The 16,987-nt window shown below is 38.3% G+C and overlaps 1 protein-coding gene across 7 annotated transcripts in view; it reads left to right on the plus strand.

The window, feature by feature from the left end:
- Window positions 1-16,987, plus strand: part of ELMOD1 (ELMO domain containing 1) — a 72,387-nt gene that overhangs the window by 27,252 nt on the left and 28,148 nt on the right. For 5 of the 7 annotated variants that reach the window (XM_012529987.4, XM_058289416.2, XM_071212312.1 and 2 more), the window contains 3 exons: window positions 4,080-4,225; window positions 4,362-4,390; window positions 5,267-5,364. In XM_012529987.4, the coding sequence (XP_012385441.1) occupies window positions 4,080-4,225; window positions 4,362-4,390; window positions 5,267-5,364 (273 nt within the window). Of the gene's footprint in view, window positions 1-4,041; window positions 4,226-4,361; window positions 4,391-5,266; window positions 5,365-16,987 lie in introns of all 7 variants that reach the window. The other 2 variants (XM_058289415.2, XM_071212313.1) reach the window with 1 other exon arrangement.

Below are 16,987 nucleotides of genomic sequence, written 5' to 3' on the forward strand. Positions count from 1 at the left end.
AGATCATTGCTGTGAATTCCATTCACAGAGCCATAAACTTCGTTCTGCAGCATATTAATAAATGGCAGTAATAGAAAATATTGGAAAGAGCATTTGTAGTAGTTCTTGTTGAATCCTGTTCTCCCCGATGGGTAAGCAAGTTATTTATTATAGGAAGCTACAGCAACTCCTTTTGGAACACTGTCCCACAGCTGTGATTAAAAAAACAGAAACAGAAAACCTGCTGCTTGTGCACGTAATTTTTAAGCATAGGAGGTGGTAATCAGGTTTTTCTTCTAGCAGTCTTGAAAATTTAATTTTTGTTCCTGCAAAGTGTTAACAGATCTTTTCAGTTGTGAGTTGAGACTCTTCCATCAGAACTAAGAAAATGAAACCTTGTGCTAAGAAGAAAAAAATCAAAATATTCCCCTAATTAAAACTGAGCTTGTAGATTTGCTCGTTAAAGCTGGGAGGAAAAAAGTAGCAGAGCTGTGGACCTCCAGAACACAGGATTCAGGTGGTAGAGAGAGTCTGGCTGAGATCCCTCTTCCAAGAACAGGGATAAAGGGAAAAGCTCAGCACCCATCAAAAGAAAGCTTGTGGAATCTGCCCCACAGGTACATTTGAGATGCTCCTTTCTGGGCATGCAGTCAGAAACCTACGGAGGTAAGACAGGAGATTAAAAGGAGAGGGTGCCAGTGGAGACAAGAGTTTAAATTCAGATGAGAAACAGGCAAACCTGTCTGTGTTTTTGTCTTTCATCCTGTCCCTCTCTCCCTTCCTCCCTTCCTTCCCCAACCATTGTTTATCTTAAGAGCATTTAAAGATCTTCTTAATTTCTTCATTTTCAGAGTAACATCCTAAACCAATTTAAATTCTCCCAAAACCTTTAATCATTTATATTGTTCTGTTTGAACCATCAGCAGTTTTTCCATAAATCTTTGATGATTTGAGAGATTTAAATATGTAAAATAATAATTTAAGGGAACAGATGTAGCTCAGGTGGTTGAGTACCTCCTTTTCATTTATGAGGTCCCGGGTTCAATCCCTGGTACCTCCTAAAAATAAAACAGAAGACCCAGCTCTCATTGGGGAGCAGATGTAGCTCATCTGAACCTTTCATGAGGAGGCATGTGTTGTTTCTGTCATTGAAAGAAGGCTTCCAAAGTGAGGGGTAGCTAGGATTTCCATCTCTCACTACGACTTACCTGGATGGGGTTTATGAATTAAATGCTGATTAAATTTTATCTAAGTATTGTTTGATCTGGTGATATGACTTGAAAGCATATGGTATCTAACATACCTAGTTGGCCTTTAAATGAAAGATTTGTGGGCAATATTGGCCCAGTAGAAGAGCAAGGAAAAAAAATTAAAAATATATCCTGGATAATAAATAACCTCCTCAGGCCTATTGGCCTAGAAATTGCAAAAAGAGTCAGCCGTATATAAATGTCCCTTCATAATTGAAATGGCATTTCTCGTTACTGATTTGTGATATTGTTTATGTGATTATGGGACACACCTCGCAGGTTGTGAGCCCTAGGAAATGGTATTTCATCCTAACCCCCCAGTGTGTAAACATCCTAAGGGGAGAGAAAAACATGAGAAAAGCCAACGGACCACGATGTCCCTTCTCTCCTTTTAAGTAAGGCCACCTCGATGCAGAGCAGTTCCACAGGTATTTTCTTCTCAGAAGCAGGGAGGACAGTCAGTGGGAGAAATTACAGGAGGCTGCAAGTCACTCTACCCCCAGACACCTCCTGACCCTAGGACGGCACCTCCAGCTGCATCTTTGCAGAGACCTGCTGAAGAGGTTGCACGGGATAACTTTTTGTAGCTTAGTATAAGCTATAGTATGGCCTGGTGACCTGTACCCTAAATAGGGTGAATGCAAAGATTCTCCATAAGCAGTGATCAGAGACCTTTCCTCTAGGAAGACTGAGAACCGGAGTGTTCTGTGGTTTTGCTTACACTGATGCACAGCTTGGAAGAGGCTGCCTTGGCCGTGTGGTGCACGTGTGAGGCAGGCTTTGCTGCACCATTGGAACAGATAGCGTGAGCTTTCATCCTTGACTTAGCAATGGGAAGAGTGCTCACCAGTAATTACTATTGCCGTAGAGCCATGACCAGTTAACAGAGATGTTGCTCAGTGTGTTGTTTTTTTCCAGCATAACTATCTATTAGTTGGGAAAGTAGAAAATGTTTTTCAAGAGAGCAAGCTGAGGTTTTAGAAAATTTCTCACTTGCCTAATGTTCCACTAAATTTATTTTTAGGGTTGCTTTTTTGGGGCTGGGGAAAGCTGCTAAACTAAGTCCTGATAGCTCTTAGAACATATTTGACTGTAAGAAGAGTTGAATGTCAGGCTTTACAACATACTTATTGTCTTTCCAGAGAAAGACTTCATACCAACCGCCTTTATGTTGAAATTTTATGTGCACATTTGAAGTGGCTTTTAGTGATAATTTTATATATTTTTCCTTAATATAAGATAATATATATTCATAATGGAAAAATGAAAATATACTTAATTTTAAAAGGAAATAAAAATTACTCATAATTCCATTATGCAGAGATACCATTGTCAGTGTTTTTGGTGTGCATCCTGACAGTCTTTTTTATCCTGTTTATACATCGCCATTATAATTTTCACTTTATTTCTTTAAAGGAAGGGTATATCATTCTATACCCACTCCTTTGTAGCTTTTCCTACTTGATAAACATATCGTGGACATTTTCTTCTTTGATAGTCTAGGACATAAGGATATGGCGTGCAACCTGATCCATTTGCTCCCTTAGTGTAGTGGCTTGGTTGCTGGTACCGTTTCCTTCCATTCCCTTTGCATTTTTAAGAAATTCAGCCCATGCCTTTGTACAAGGCAGACTGCTAGAAGTTACATTTTAAACTGAAGTCTGTTGAAGCTGTTGGAGCCAGAGCAGTCCTGGCAGTGAACACAGCTGAGGTGTTGGCTCCTTTTGGAGATGGATCCCAGCATCGAGGCTGTTGGCTAACTGCTCATCTTAATGACCCGAGAGTACCAGGAGCTGGAGGAGATTAGTGAAGTTTGAGTAAGAACGTTTTCTAGAGACCTTTTAGAAAGGAAGTAATATCGATTCCTTTTCCTAGTTACTTTTAGGAAGTAATATAAATAATCCTGCCTGGTAGGAATACATAGCATGAAGAGAAGATGGTTGAAAACAACTAGAGCATAAGCTCCTGTTTGATAGAGCCTCTGTACCTCAACAGTTGAGTCTTTTGGAGCCTCTGAACAGTGTCCTGAGGCAGGCAGTACTCACATAATTTTTAATTAAAAGCATAAAACACGAATTTGCATGTACTGGAGACATAGGAGTAAGTTCCTAATTGGTGATTCTCTCTCTCATAGTTTGTTGAGAGTGTGAGTGAAGTAGGGTGTGCTGTTAGGAGGAACTAAGAACAGACTTCTCAGGAGGCCGAGGTTTGAAAGGTTTAAATCAGACAAGGGCTGCCCAAAGGTCAGCAGTGCTTGTTCAGGGGAGTAGCAGGAAGGCCTGTCGGCAGGCTTAAGGGGTGCTCGGGTTGGTGGGCAGAAAAGGCGGCTGGCCACACAACCAAGTCCTCAAGAAGGAGAAAATGCCTAAGGGAAAGCAGAGAGGGGGAGGGAAGGATGGGCAGGAGGCAGGGAATAAAACAGTGGCCCAAGAAAGTCTACACACGGGGCTAGAAATGAGCAGAAAGGAAAGTAGCCGTAGCACTGTCTCCCCGTGTCTAGGGGAGGATTCTGCTGTCAGGGTACTGATTTATTTCCGAAACATTTTTAGGCAAAGGTTGGAAAAGGAAGGATTCCAGCATCAGCCTTAGTTTGTTGGAAATACCCCATTTATCAGCACTCTGGAGTCGCTTGCAGTCATACTAAGTGTGTCCAAACAGACCTTGGGCTTCCAGTGATAAGTGTTGTAGCCCCTCCAGTGGAGCAGCACGGGCTTAGAGAGATGAAACGTGCCTGCCAATCGAGATGTCTAACGGCTGACTTTTGTCTCTCGGCTTTTCTGGCTGGTGGTGGGTGCTTTCTCTTCTCTTCCAGAGTTCTACTGGAAGGGTGCTATCTTTTGTTTTTGACAGAATGTTGATCCAGGTGTGCCTGTACTTTTACTGTAAGTTTTTGTGGCGCTGCCTGAAATTTGTAATGAGGAAGCTGACAGGACGATGTGAACTGCAACGGATCTGTTACAATACCAAGCCCGGAGCTTCTAGAACCATGAAAATTGGTAAGCACCAAAGAAAGAAGTAAGCAAAATGTTGTGTTGGTGGGACTGAGGAGACAGTGTTTTACTGCAGTATAGTAATTTTACACCATTTATGAAGGATAATTTTTGAATGACTTTTTTGTTATCACTTTAACAGAAACATCACTGAGGGATTCAAAAAGTAAGGTAAGAAAATAGTTTCTGTATTTTTCAGCAACTTTTCACTTGGAGGCTTATGTCCATCATCAAAAGTAAAAAAAACTAAGAACCAAAAATATACCATTTGGCTATGAAAATTAATGCAGAGAAGAAAGAATTGTTTGCCTGTTATAAACTACTATACTTTTGAAGTGAGAGAAACCATTGTATGCAGATTTTTAGGCAGATATGTGAAGTACTTAATACTTCATTATTGAATTGATCTCTTTTTTTAATACCTCTCTCCCAGTAATGAAATAAATGTTCCTTGAAAATAGGAACAGTATTAACTCTCTAGTATTTCCTCCATATCCGAATCATTTAACTTTTTCCTCAACGTTTTCCAATAGAAATCAAACAAGCCACTCTGCTAACTTTCATGGCACATGGTTGAGCATGCACAGAGTGAAAGTCTGTTTTCTTTTTCAAGATTCTTTATCATTTCAGCTCATTTAATTTAGGCATCCTTATGATGTGTATTTTCGCAAACTATTTGCCTTATGTGCCTTACACTTTGTCATAGGCACAATGCCTATTAACAATGGAAACCATGCTGGGCGAGGAAAAGAATATACTATTTCAATATTAATACCTTGAAGTAGATGAAAATGATAAACACACGTGCACACAGGCACACCCTTATTTATTTCTGCCTTACGTTAATTACCTTAATTAGGAGATGGCATTACTCCCATTGAGAAAATGTCATATTAATTAGAACTCAGGTACCCAAAATCAATTTTTGCTTTTAGTTTGCATCTTCATCTAGAAGCTAAAACAAATACTTGCCGCCCCTACCCATGTCGACCCTGCCTTAGTCCCTGCTGTTCATGACAAGGGAACTGATTAAAGTATGTCTCCCAGCTGTTGCAGACTTCCGTGAGCGTTCACCCTGATGCTATTGAAAAAACTATAGACGACATCATGGAGCTGAAAAAAATTAATCCTGACATAAATCCACAGTAAGAATGTTTTCTTATGTTGAAAAATACAGAGCACAAGTCACATGGACACACACAATGTTTCTTAGCGCTCTCACTCTTCCTGCCTAAGGTAATCATCTGTAGTGTTGTAACTTTCAGATGAAGAATAAAGAAAAAAAAGAGGCTTTTCATGTTTGTAAATGGCAGCAACTTTATACTTTTGTTTTTTTGGTGGTGGTTCTTGTTGGGTTTTTTTTTTTTTTGGCTTTTGTAAAGGATATTTACTTGGGATAAATGCTTACAGGTACAAGGCCCTAAAGAGTCCAGTTGAAGGGCCATGCCATACTCCCTCACCCAAACTCTGTTGCCATGTTGAAGCAAGATGGCGGCGAGGTCTGTGAGGGTTCAGCCTTTCTGCTCCTAAGGCTCCTTGGGCCCAGCTTCTTTGTCTCAGTTGTAGGCTGGCATAGGGCTTGTCTCTCCCTTAAGGGCTCATTTCTTTCCAGGCTCAGCTTCTCTGGTTGCCCCACAAGATCAGCTGTAAACTGTCAGGCTCATCTCTCTTCCTGGGACAGCAGGAGTCTCTGTATTTTCTCTGTGTATCTACTTCTGTGTGAGAGTCTGTTTATCAGCCCAAGAGGGCTGGGATTTTGTTTTGATTTTTGTTTACACTTCTGAGATGTGATGAGTGTAAGGAATTTGACGGATATCCCTGATATTGGAAAAGATGGTAAAAGGAGCCCACTCATCTACTGTGGCTCAACGTGATGCCTCAGTTTTACGTTCACAGTAAATGTTCAAATTGTAAATGTACCCAGGCTGATTCTGGCCCGTCAGGAATATTCCTTCAGTTCATGACAGGCTGATAATCTTGGAGACAGTTCCTACCTGCTTGTCAAGAAGACAGGCCTGTGTGGGAGGGAGCGGTGGTTTTTATATGAAGAGTTTAGAACTTTATAATTTAGTCATTCATCTTGGAAGTATTAAAATGCACTTGGCAATGCATGTTATTTAAAATTAGCTTGATGTTTTCCATTGGGTATAGCGATTTTTCAGTAAAATTTGGGACTAAGCACATTGGGTGGAATAAATTCTGAATGCAGATATATTTAGAGACAGTTTAGGTGGGCAGCAATCAAACTGTCTTTGGATGTGCGTGCACCAGAACTTCTGAGGAAGATTTTTAATTGCCAAAGACAGGGAGTATAGTTGAAGGATATTTCAAGCACATTTTTATAGGCCTGTCTCACGGAGGGATTCTGTGCTAGCCGTCCAGGGGCTCATCACAAAACTCCACTTACATCTGGTTTCCATAGCACTCTTCTGCAGCCACTTCAGCTATGAGCTGCCTTTTCCTTATTAAACCCATTAAATGTTGATTTAATTATGTAGTGAATGTCTTTTTGAAACCTTCTGACGTATGTTTTATTCCTATGGGAAGATGATAAGGATGCAATTCATTTTAAATTAGGTTAAACCAAAAATTTTAAGATTGTAACTGGGCGTGAGGGATATAGTCCTTTATTTAGACTATATTAGAGACTAATCTCTAAATAAATCTCCATATTTAGAGATTACATTAGATTTAATAGCAAATCTCTTCTTGTCTAGTGAAAGTTAGATAAGTTTCTTGCAAAAGCATTTCCTTGCCATCTATTCTTTGATTTCCTCTAGGAAAAAAAAGTCCTTGCAGGTAGTGGATTGTTTTGTTTTGTTTTACATGTCAATATGGATTCTACTGCCATATTTCCAAACTGACATTGATAAAACTCTGATAAAAAATTAGTTTTCTGAGAAAACAAAAGAAATAGGAGGAAATGACGGGGAAACATTTTATAATTTATCAATGTATTCATACTAATAACCTCACTTTATTTTTTGCTTTTGGGTTTTTATTTTTGGAGGGACATCAATAGTTTAACTTTTATTTCTCTTCATGTTGTGGATATTTATACCATGAATTCTTCCTCCTTCGTTTTATTAATTTCTTTAAAATTTTATTATGGTAACATGTAACACAAAAATTGCCACTTAATCATTTTGAACTTCTTAAAAAGTAATTATTTTTTAAAGAAACTTTAGATAACATAAACGTTATGTAAAAAATATAAGGGATTCCCATATGCCCCATGCCCTCCGCCTCCCACACTTTCCCACATCAACAACATCCTTCATTAGTGTGGCCCATTTATTACAATTGATAAGCACCTATTGAAGCATTGCCACCTTCCATGGACTACACTTTACATTATAGTTTACACTGTATCCTGCACAGTTTTGTATGTTGTGACAAAATAAATAATGGCCTATATCCATCATTGCAGTGTAATGCAGGACAACTCCAATGTTCTGAAAATGCCCCCATATACATCTACTCTTTCCTCTCCCTCCTCTCAGAACCTCTGGTGGCTAATGCCTTTACATCAATGATAAGAGTTCTTCCATTGCTAGAATAATTAATGTGTGCAGTAGAATAACAAGTCTACTGAGTCCATTGTTCATTCCCCAGTCTTGAAGATTTGAGATGGTGATTTTAAGCATTTATTACATTTACAGTGTTGTGCTACTGTCACCACCAAAGATTACTAAACTTTCTCATCTCCCCAGAAAGAAATTCTATACCCGTTAAGCAATAACTCCCTATTTCTCCTCCTCCAGGGACCTGGTAATGTCTAATCATTTTTCTGTCTCTGAATTTGCTTATTCTAGAAATTGCATGTAAGTGGAATCATACAATATTTGTCCTTTTGTCTCTAGCTTCTTTCATTTATTTTTATTTATTTATTTTCTGGCTTCTTTCATTTAGCATAATGTTTCTGTGGTTCATCCATTTGCAGCACATAACAGAACTTCATTTCTTTTCACCGCTAAATAATAATCAATCGTATTATATACCACATTTTGTTTATCCATTTGTCTGTTGATGGATACTTGGGCTATTTCTATCTTTGGGCTATTGTGAATAAAGCTGCTATGATCATTGGTGTACAAGTATCTGTTTGAGTCCCTGTTTTCAGTTCTTTGGGTTACACCTAAGAGAATTTCCAGGTCATATGGTAATCCTATGTTTAACATTTTGAGGAACCGCCAAACTGTTTTCCACAGTAGCCACACAGTTTTACAATCCCATCATCAATATATGAGAGTTCTGATTTCTCTACATCCTTACTGACATGTTATTTTTCATTTTTTAAATCCTAGTGAGTGTGAAGTGGTAGCTTGTTGTGATTTTTATTTGCAGTCCTCTAATAACTAATGATGTTGAGCATCTTTTCGTGTGCTTATTGGCTATTTGTATATCTTCTCAGGAGAAATGTCTATTCAAGTTCTTTCACCATTTTAAAATCGAGTTGTTTGTCTCTTTGTTGTTAAGTTGTAGGAGTTCTTTATATATTCTCCCATTCTCTAGGCTGTCTTTTCACATTTTTCATAATGTCCTTTGCAGATGCACAACAGTTTTTGATTTTGAAGTCCAGTTTATTTTTTCTTTTGTTGCTTGTGTTTTTGCTGTCAAGTCTAAGAAGCCATTGACAAATCAGAGGTCCTGAAGATTTTCCCTTATGTTTTTTCCTGAGTTTTATGGTTTTAGCTCTTTTATTTTAGGCAGTTGACCCATTTTGAGTTATTCTTGTATTTGATGTGAGGTAAGTGCACGTTGTCTTAATTATCTTTTTTAAAAAGTGCTGCTTGTGGTGGTAAGAATTACTATAGTAAAATTTTATTTGGGTCTCCTTGTGCCCTCCTCTTTCATTTCTCCCACTTTCTTCTTTCCTTCAAAATTAATTCTCAGTTGTGCATTGATTTCCTAAGAAACCAGTGCCACTGTGCTCTTTTCCTAAACTTTAATATCTGATTTCATTATTCAGTGCTTTGGTAATAAGTAATTGCGTTTTCCATTTATTGAACACTCAGTTTAATTTAAGTTTAGTATTCCTGGGTTATCTGACACTGCCCTCTGTGTTTGGAATAGGTATACACTCTAAAAATTGTCATTACTTTTGTACTCCCAACTTTAGACTTAATCTCTATGCCTCTCATTTACCCCACCAAAAATCATCATGATTGTAATGATGACTACCACCACCACAACAAAAATGTTCAAATTTAGTAAACAAGGAGCCAGAGTATACTGAATAGTAACTATTGAGTTGAGTCATGAAATTAGCAATGTTTAGCTATTTTTAACCCACCAAAGGTTGGCCATGAATTATTTAGCAGGAATAAATCAACATAAAGTCCTACCTTTAGATTTAAAAATGCGGGGAAACGGACTTGGCCTAGCGGTTGGGGCGTCCTTCTACCACATGGGAGGTTCGTGGTTCAAACCCTGGGCCTCCTTGACCCGTGTGGAGCTGGCCCATGCGCAGTGCTGATGCGCGCAAGGAGTGCCCTGCCATGCAGGGGTGTCCCCCGCGTATGGGAGCCCCACGCGCAAGGAGTGCGTCCCACGCGCGAGGAGTGCGCCCCGTAAGGAGAGCTGCCCAGCGCAAAGGAAAGTGCAGCCTGCCCAGGAATGGCGCCGCCCACACTTCCCAAGCCGCTGACGACAACAGAAGGGAACAAAGAAACAAGACGCAGCAAGTAGACACAGAGAACAGACAACCGGGGGATGGGGGGGGAATTAAATAAATAAATACATAAATCTTTTTTTAAAAAATGCTATTAAAAAGTACCATTTAGAAAACAAAAATAAAAACAAACAGAAAAAGTCCCAGATAGGAGAATGATTTATGTGATAGTAGTTTATATGAAAAAAAGATGGTAGTGGTTAGTTAGTACCTATTTAATAAACTTGTAATGTTCTATGACTACTTGAGGAAATCTTACTTTACCTTGTAGGCTGCAGGGAAGGAAGAGAGCTTTCAGATTACAGGAAGCAAGGATCTTCTGTGTGTAAAGCTGGCTAGAAGGTTTTCTGGTCTGGTGATGTGATTTTAGAGGGCTGTTATTGGAGTAGTGCACACTCAGAACAAGCTAGTAAAGGCTCTGAAAACCATGTCCATGAGAAGGAATTGCAGGAATAAGACATTTATTAAGAGCCCGGAAGAAGGTCTCTGTCTTACCATAAACAGGAATGGCAGGGGAAAGGTGGGAATAAATTTGCTCTCTATTGCCTAGAGACAGAATTTGAACCACTTAGTAATAATGAGAGCAGATTTTTTTTTTTCCTTAGAAAAAGTGTTGAGAAAACTGGAGCAGTTGTAAAGGAATGGGAAATCTTGTAAAATAGTAGGTTCTCTCCCTCGTCTGTTAGGGATGCTCCCCAAATACTTTTCTTTCTTTTTTTGGCCTCCCTTTTTCTTGCCTCTTAGATCCTGAGGGCTATTTCTCTCATATACCCCCTTCTGAGGCAATGCTGACATACCCACCAAGTAATAAATGAGCCCCAAGAACCGTTATTACATGTAGTTCTTTTATTTTTATTTTAGTAACATATACAACCTAAAATTTCCCTCTTTTAAAACCGTTCAGATATATCATCCATTAGTGTTAATTACATTCCCAATGTTGTACTACCATTGCTATCATCCATTACCAAAACTTTTCCATCATCTCCAACAAAAATTCTGTACCAATTAAACTTTTTAAAATAGATTTATTATTTATTTATTTCTCTCCCATTCCCTGTCCCCCCCCATTGTCTGCTCTTTGTGTCCATTCACTGTGTGTTCTTCTGTGTCCACTTGCATTCTTGTCAGTGGCACCAGGAATCTGTGTCTCTTTTTGTTCCGTCATCTTGCTGCGTCAGTTCTCTGTGTATGCGGCGCCACTCCTGGGCAGGCTGCGTTTTTTTCGCACAAGACAGCTCTCCTTGCATGTGGGGCTCCCCTACATGGGGGACACCCCTGTGTGGCACAGCGCCGCGCATGGCCAGCCCATCACACGGGTCAGGAGGCCCTGGGTTTGAACCCTGGACCTCCCGTATAGAGGTGGACGCTCTATCAGTTGAGCCAGATCTACTTCTCCAATTAAACTTTAACTCTCCGTTCCCTATCTCCTCCCCAGCCCCTGTAACTTGTATTCTAGTTTCTGACTCTATGAATTTGCTTATTCTAATTATTTCATAATGGTGAGATTATGTAATATTCTTTTCTGTCTGGCTTATTTCACTCAACTTGATGGCTTCAAGTTTCATCCACATTGTCACATTTATCAGAACTTCATTCTTTTTTTATGGTTGAATAATATTCCACTGTTTGTATAAACAAATTTGTTGATCCAGGCATCTGTTGATGGGCACTTGGGTTGCTTTCATCTTTTGGCAATTGTGGATCATGCCACTATGAACATTGGTGTGCATGTATATGATTGAGTTTCTGCTTTCAGTTCTTTTGGGTACATACCTGAGAGTGGGAATTGCTGGGTCATGTGGTAATTCTATATTTAACTTTCTGAGGTCCCACCAAACTGCAGTCTCTACCATTTGACATTTTCACCAACAATAAAAGAATATTTCTATTTCTCCACATCCTATCTAAAATTTATTTTCTGCTTTTTTAATAGTTGAGTAGGTGTGAAATGATATCTCATTGTAGTTTTGATTTACATTTCCCCATTGGCTAGTAATGTTGAGCATCTTTTCATGTTCTTTTTCATCATTTGTATATCTTCTTTGGGGAAAGAAGTCTTTTGCCTATTTTTTGTTGGGTTGCTTGTCTTTTTTGTTGTTGAGTTGTAGGCTTTTTAAATATATTCTAGATATTAAAATCTTCTCACATATGTGCTTTCCCATATTTTCTTGTTTTATTTTTATTGTCCTCTAAGAGGGGAAGCTTTCAGTCTTACATTATTGAGTATGATGTTAGCTTTGAGTTCTTCATATATTCCTTTTATCATATTCGGGAATTTTACTTGTAATCCTAGTAGTCTAAGTGTTTTTAATCAAGAAGAGGTGCTGGATTTTGTCAGATGCCTTTTCTGTGTCAGTTAATGTATTAAGGTGGCATGTGGTTTTTCCTCTTCTTTCTGTTAATGTGATGTATTACATTAAATGATTTCCTTTTGTTGAATCACCCTTGCATACCTGGGATAAATCCCATTTGACCACGGTGTATAATTCTTTTAATGTGCTGTTGGATTCCATTCGCCAGTATTTCATTGAGGATTTTTGCCTTTATATTAAAAAGAGATAGAGGCCTGTAACTTTCTTTCTTGTGGTAGCTTTATATGGCTTTGGTATTAGAGTGATATTGGCCTCATAGAATGAGTTAGGAAGTGTTTCCTCTTCTTCAGTATTTTGCTATTATTTCTGTGTGGAATGTTTGGTAAAATTCACCAGTGATGCCATTTGGTCCTGGGCTTTTCTTTCTTTGGAGGTTTTTGATTACTGATTCAATCTCTAATTGTAATGGTCTGTTGAGATCTCTATTTCTTCTTGAGTCAATATAGTTAGTGTATTTCCAGGAATTTGTCTGTTTCATCTAGGTTTTCTATTTCGTTGATGTAGATTTGTTTATAGTATTCCCTTATAATCTTTTTTATTTCTGTGGAGTTGGTAGTAATGTCCCCCTTTCATTTCTGATTTTCGTTATTTGCATCCACTCAAATTTTTTGTCAGTCTAACTAAAAGTTTGTTGATTTCATTGACTTTTTCAAAGAACCAACTTTTGGTTTTATGAATTTACCCCCATTGATTTTTATTCTCTATTTCATGTCTATGCTCTAACTTTTGTTACTTCCTTACTTCTGCTTACTTTGAGTTTAGTTTGCTCTTCTTTCTTTAGTTCCTCCAGTTGTGAGGTTAGGTCTATGATTTGAGAACCTTCTTTTTTAAGGTAAGCACCTAGAGCTATAAATTTCCCTCCCAGTATTACTTTTGTTGCATCCCATAAATTTTTGTATGTTGTTTTTTTTCATTTTCATTTGCCTCAAGATATTTTCTAATTTCCCTTGTGATTTCTTTTTGGTCCCTTGATTGTTGAAGAGTGTGTTGTTTAATTTGCACATATTTGTGAGTTTTTCAGTTCTCCCTCCTCTTATTATTGCTTTCCAGCTTCAGTCCATTCTGTTTGGAGAAGATATATACTATGATTTCAATATTTTTCTATTTATTGATACTTATTTTGTGTCCTAGCATATGGTCTAATCTGGAGAATTATCCATGTGTATGACATAAGAATGAAATTCTGCTGGTGTTGGGTAAAGTGCTCTCTATTTGTCTGTTAGGTCTTTTATTGGTTATCTATCTGCTAAAACAAGCACTATATAGAGGATTTGCTTAAACAATGGAAATTTGTTGGTTCACATTTTCAGAAGGCTTGCTTCCTCACAGGGTCAGTTTCATTTGGCTGGCCAGCAGTCTCTGTCATTCCATGGAAATGCACACAGTAGCATTTTCTTATTTCTCTTCCGAGTTCCATTGACTTCCAGCTTCTGGCTGCTCCTTGTGGCTTCTCTCTATCTGACTTTCATTCCACTTAAAATGGATACCAGTAATTTGAAGTTAACTCAAGCTGATTTAATTGGTTTAGCTACATCTTAATTGAAGTAACATCTTGAATAGATCTTACTTATAATGGGTCCACACCCACCAATATGAACACCAAGACCAAGTCCAAACTGGGATACATGATTCAATCCCCTTCAGGTCTAGCTGATTCATAGTATCATTCAGCTCTTCTGTTTCCTTACTGATCTTTTACCTAGATATTCTAGCCACTATTGAACATGGTATATTGAAGTCTCCTATCATTAATAAAAAATCATCTGTTTGTCCCTTCAAATCTGTCAATATTTCCTTCATATATTTTGGGGCTCTGCTTTTAGGTTCACATATATTAATAATGGTTATGTTGTCTTGTTGAATTGACATATTCATCAGTATAAAGTGCCCTTCATTAGTATAAAGTGAATTTCCCTTTTAACAGTTTTTGACTTAAAGTCTACTTTATCTGATAATAGTGTAGTTTATCCCAGTTTTCTTTTGGTTGCTATTTGCTTGGTATATTTTTTTCCATCCCTTCTCTTTCACCCTACTTGTGTTTTTTAATTTAAGGTGAATCAGTTGTAAACAGCATAAAGTTGGATCATGCCTTTTTATCCATTCTACCAATCTCTGCTTTTTGGCTGGAGAGTTCTCCATTTACATTTATAGTTAACTACTGTTAATAAAGGACTTTCTGTTGCCCTTTTGCTATCTGGTCTTTAATTCTTTTACCTTTTTTGTCCCTCAGTTCTTCTATTGTACTTACTTTTATATTCACTTGATTTTTTAATAATGTGCCATTTTCCCTTCCTATTTCCTTCTGTATATATTTTCAAATATTTTCTTTGTGGTTACCATGGAGCTTACATTTTAAATCCCAAATGTATAACAGTCATATTTGATTTGATACCAGCTTTAAAAGCATGCACACTGTTCCTATATACCACTGTTCCCCCACTTTTTTTTGTACTTGCTACAAATTATATCTTTACCCATTTTGTCTGAAACCATAAATTTATCATAACTTTTTATGCATTTGCATCATAGAACCTTTACCAGAGATCTTTATTTCTTTATACCACTTCAGTTCCCTGTCTTGTGTACTTCTCTCTTAGCCTGAAGAAATCCCTCTACCATTGCATGTAGAGCAGGTGTCATGGTGACAGATACCCTCAGCTTTTGTTTATCTGGTAATGTTTTAATCTTTCCCTCATTTTTCAAAGACACTCTTACCAGGTATAAAATTCTTCCTTGGCGTTTTCTTTTCTTTCTGTACATAAATATTTCATTCTACCACCTTTTTGCCTCCATAGTTTCTGATTAGAAATTGGTAATTAATCTTATTGGGGCTCTCTTGTGTATAACATATTGCTTTTCTCTTGCAGCGTTTGGAACTCTCTTTGTCCTTTGGACAGTTTGACTACCATATGTCTTGGTGTGATTCTCTTTGAGTTCATCCTATTTGGGGTTTGTTGGGCTTCCTGAATGTGTTTATTCATGTCTTTCATTAAATTTGGGAAGTCTTCTGCTAGTATTTATTCAAATATTCCTTCTGCCCCTTTCTCTCTTTCTTTTCCTTCTCAGACTCCAATAATCCTTGCATTGGTATGCTTGATGGTATATCAAAGGTCTCTTAGGCTCTGTTCATGGTTTTCCAATTTTTTTTTCTGCTCCTCAGCCTGAATCATTTCAGTTTTCTTGTCTTTGAGTTCACCGATTCTTTCTTCTGCCAGTTTCAGTCTGCTATTGAAACCCTTGGGAATTTTTCATTTCTGTTTCTGTGATCTTCAACGTCAATATTTCTGCTTGGTTCCTTTTTAAAATTTCTTTTTCTTTATTTTCTCATATTGTTCATTCATCATTTTCCTGATATCTTTTAGTTTTTTCTTCATGTTTTCCTTTATCTCCTTGAACATACTGAAGGTCATTTTTATTTTATTTTATTTTATTTTTTTTTTTATTTTTAATTTTTTTATTTTTTATTGACTTTGTAATAATATTACATCAAAAATATATATGTGAGGTCCCATTCAACCCCACCCCCCCACCCCCCCTCTCCCCCCCCCCCAACAACACTCGTTCCCATCATCATGACACATCCATTGGATTTGGTAAGTACATCTTTGGGCACCTCTGCACCTCATATACATTGGTTCACATCATGGCCCATACTCTCCTCTATTCCATCATGTAGGCCCTGTGAGGATTTACAATGTCCGGTGATTACCTCTGAAGCACCATCCAGGGCAGCTCCATGTCCCGAAGACGCCTCCACCTCTCATCTCTTCCTGCCTTTCCCCATACCCTTTGTCCATTATGTCCACTTTTCCCAATCCAATGCCACCTCTTCTATGTGGACACTGGATTGGTTGTGTCCATTGCACCTTTATGTCAAGAGGAGGCTCAGATTCCACCTGGATGCTGGATGCAATCCTCCCATTTTCAGTTGTAATCACTCTAGGCTCCATGGTGTGGTGGTTGTCCTTCTTCACCTCCATCTTAGCTGAGTGTGGTAAGTCCAATAAATCAGATTGTAGGTGCTGGAGTCTGTTGAGGCTCAGGATCTGGCTATTACATTGTCAGTCCAGAGATTCAAATCCCCTAAATATATCTTAAACCCCAACATTAACTGCACCTCCAGCACATTAGCATGAAAGTCTTATGAAGGGAGATCCCATCTGAGTCCAGATTCATCACACATAAACACCATTTCCAAAGCGGGGCCATCTGCCCTGGTAGTTAACCCCATCGGCCATGACCATAACTCCCATGGGTCTCTTTAGCCCTCAAAGGAACCAATATCTGGGGGTTGTATCTGCTTTATCTGTCTCTCTGACTCTGCTCAGTTGTGCATGAGGGCAAACCTTCTGCCAGCCTCCAGACTCTTTTTTAGAAACTCGTAGCCATATAAACTCATTTCTCCTTTCCATTTCCCCCTTACTTTAGGTCAAACAGCATTTTAAAGTCATGGTATTTTATGTAGACATGGATATTCTGCTGATCCGCATTGAACCTTCCGTATAAGGTCATTTTCCAGTTGCATCATCAGTTGGTAGTTGATAGTGGTCCCTCGTTGCCAGGGAGGCTCATCCCCGGGTGTCATGTCCCACGCTGGGGGGAAGGCATTGCATTTACATGCTGAGTTTGGTGAAGGTCATTTTTAAAAATCTTTGTCTAGTATGTCAATAGTCTGGTTTTCTTAATTGATGATTCCTGAGTTTTTATCTTGTTCCTTTG

Source organism: Dasypus novemcinctus, chromosome 27 (genome assembly GCF_030445035.2).
Source record: "Dasypus novemcinctus isolate mDasNov1 chromosome 27, mDasNov1.1.hap2, whole genome shotgun sequence".
Taxonomy (NCBI): domain Eukaryota; kingdom Metazoa; phylum Chordata; class Mammalia; order Cingulata; family Dasypodidae; genus Dasypus; species Dasypus novemcinctus.